This window comes from Cucumis sativus, chromosome 2 (assembly GCF_000004075.3).
Source record: "Cucumis sativus cultivar 9930 chromosome 2, Cucumber_9930_V3, whole genome shotgun sequence".
In the NCBI taxonomy this organism is placed as follows: Eukaryota; Viridiplantae; Streptophyta; class Magnoliopsida; order Cucurbitales; family Cucurbitaceae; genus Cucumis; species Cucumis sativus.
Window position 1 is genome coordinate 16,899,246 of NC_026656.2, and position 2,988 is coordinate 16,902,233.

The 2,988-nt window shown below is 30.7% G+C and overlaps 1 protein-coding gene across 1 annotated transcript; it reads right to left on the reverse strand.

Annotated features, from left to right (window-relative positions):
- Positions 1–689: 689 nt before the first annotated feature.
- LOC101214486 (GDSL esterase/lipase EXL3) lies at positions 690–2,988 on the reverse strand. Its single transcript, XM_004142946.3, has 5 exons — positions 2,630–2,988; positions 2,400–2,530; positions 1,710–1,943; positions 1,378–1,633; positions 690–1,036 (listed from the first exon to the last, which is right to left on the reverse strand). Exons 1-5 carry the CDS (start codon positions 2,934–2,936, stop codon positions 846–848), a joined length of 1,119 nt encoding a protein of 372 aa, XP_004142994.1. The 5' UTR covers positions 2,937–2,988; the 3' UTR covers positions 690–845.

Below are 2,988 nucleotides of genomic sequence, written 5' to 3' on the forward strand. Positions count from 1 at the left end.
ATATTTTGTAAATATTTCTAACAGTATAATAATTTTACTTAATTAAAAATATTGATATAAAACATATTAAATTTCAACCATTTACGTCTTGGTTTTTATCCATTTGGTAGTTAGGTCTTTAAAATTTCAAATTTAGGTTTATATTCGATCGTTATTGAACTTTAAAATTATCTAATATGATTTTCAAAACAATTTTAAATTTGTATCCAATTAATTATATTTTGGATCAATTTGAAACATGTGAAAATATAGAAATCAAATCCAAAATATAAGTAGGATATAACACCATCGTAAAAAAAATTTACTAATATATCAAAATTTAAATTCAGCTCTTAAAGTATATTAATTATAGACTATATCACTTTATATTACTTATTGTTCATAAGTGTATCAACGGAAAAGCCAATAACGAGTAGATTTTGTTATATTATAATTTTTTTAAATGTTGTTACACATGATTATTATTATAAAAAAGTGTTGCCTATTCGACACTTTACAAAAATCACAAATCCACCGAACATAAGGTTGAAAGTTTAGTGTTTTATTAATTAAATATAAAATTTAATTTTATATATAATGTAACGTTTTACTTTTTAAAAATTATAAGAACATATATAATAAACATATTGTGTATATAAAATTGAAAGTATAGACTCTTGAGACAAACATGAAAACGTTGAAAGACCTACTAAACATATAATTCAACCGAATAATATTTTAGATATAAATAGAGTCTTATTTTACTGAAATGAAGTGTGACATATGAATGGCTGAGATTGGAAATATGAAAGGTGATTTATGTTTACACTTTAAGGAAATTAAGAGTTTGAGGAATAAATGGAAAACTATAGGAAGCTAGAAATGTATCTTTTGATGATTGGAGAAACAAGCAAGTTGTAAGTAGCTTCCGAAGGATGAAAACTGTCCCAAAACACATATTTTGTGGTATCAGGGCAAGTCTTCACAAATTTATTACAAAGAAATGTCACCTCAATCGTTCCCGTTCCACAACATCCTTTATCTACTACTTCAAATCCTGCAAATTATTTCCATTTTTAAACATATCACGATGTATTTTACGACACAAAAACTCTAACCATTTCAAGAAAAAGAACCAAAGAAATGGTCACATAAAAAAACTACCAGAAGACGTCTTGAGACAAGAAATAATTAAGTTATTATAATCATACAATAGGGTATATATATGAGTAATTTTCAGTCTCATTCCCTTTAATAAAAAAAATGTTCATCATGTGACTATATGAATGACATTTCGAAACGTGTAACCTATAGTTATTTTAGAAAAAAATAGTGTAAAAATAATTTAATCCGACCAAAGCATGTGAATGAAAAGGAGAGAAAGAGAGAAATAAATACCATATTTGGCATAGTTTTGGATGACATCAAGTAGAGGGTTGTAAATATCCACATAAACCACTCTACTATCAGGCAGTATAGTTTGAAGGTAACCCAAGGTGGTTTGCAACTTCCCATTGAAAAGCTTTGCAGCGTTGTTATACTCATTCACACATCCCCTTTCAATCCCTCCTGCCAAAGTTCTTTGCGACGGCAAGCATCCGAGCGGTGGAGTCGCGAAAAACCCGATCCTCCGTGCACCGGCTGCATACAAGTCCTATATATAAAACATAAAAGTTTAGAGATGAAACTTATCATTTTAAACGGGTATTTATTAAATTAAAGTTGGATACCTTGACGTAAGCCGAAGCATGTTGGATCATAAAATCGGTGTAGGTATCGATGTTGTATTGACCTTGTCTAAATCGTGCTAGATAAAATGTATTTCCAATGTCATTGCTTCCAGCCACCACCAAGAAAAGACTATTGTCTATTATGAATTTTGCCTTTTCTTCTCCTACTAGTCCTTCTATCTTCTTTCTGTATTCTCTAAACATTGCTAATTGAGCATCAAGTGATATTGCTGGCTGTAAAACTCAAAATTTGTACAATTTGATTAGTTGAAAAAATGGATATACTACTTGTTTTTTTTTTTAATTATATAATTATAATCAATTGACTTTAGGATGAAACTATATATATTATCTAATATGACATTAAATTAAATTCATGAAACCCAAATGGACGTTGGATCTTATTAGAGTTATTTTTAACACCTAACAAAAATTGGTTTTGAGACAGTAATAAAAAAAATTAAAATTTGTCCTCAATTAGTTAAATAATTGTTAGACAGACAAAAAAAGTTATGATGATTGTGACCTTGATTATAATAGACAAATAGACTTTGAAATTTATCTATAACACGTTGGTTTAGAGCTAGCATTTCAAATATATGGAGTGTGCTACACCTACTTAAAGTTAGGAGGTACTCCCAACGACTTCATAGTAATTATAAGATGAAAAGAAAGAGTGTAGTTATATACCGCTGTTTTAGAGGTTAGAGGATCGAATCCAGCTCCACCAGAAGCAAAGTTGACACCGGTGAGTAGGTCCTCAAGTTGAAGATTCGGGTCAGCATACGGTGGCAAGAGTGGTTTGATACCAAGCACATCAACTAAAATAAAATAAAAACAAAAAAGTTTTGAGTCTTTTACAATTAAAAGGTGTAATATATATATCTTCAGTTTTAAAAAAATTATCATGATTTATATACCTACTAGATCGGAGGGGACCCTGCCGTTGGAAAATCGGCCGGTTGGGCGTCCGTCAGGGAAATCCCGACCGTAAGGGGGATAGTTGCATTTAGCTTGAGTAATGAGATTGTTGTTGTTGCCAGTATCGACAATTGAATCCCCGAATATAAAAACAGCAGGGACGGAGTAACCGGGAGGGATAATGTCTGTAGCAGCACGAAGAGGTTGGAGAAGCAAAGGAATTAGAAGGAGACATTGAAAAATGAGCTTGAGTACTTTCAGTGAAGAAGGAGGAGGAGGAGGTTTTGTCAGATGGAGTAAAGACATTGTAAATTAGTTTGATGTTAAATTATATGTGTGAGATTGTATTAATTTGTGA

Bases quoted from the DNA above. Each gene is read 5' to 3' on its own strand.
- LOC101214486 (XM_004142946.3), bottom strand. From the start codon at position 2,936: ATGTCTTTACTCCATCTGACAAAACCTCCTCCTCCTCCTTCTTCACTG. The intron at 2,531-2,629 runs GTATATAAATCA...ATTTTATTTTAG, and splicing joins GGTCCCCTCCGATCTAGTAG to TTGATGTGCTTGGTATCAAA. The intron at 1,634-1,709 runs GTATCCAACTTT...TTTTATATATAG, and splicing joins ATGCTTCGGCTTACGTCAAG to GACTTGTATGCAGCCGGTGC.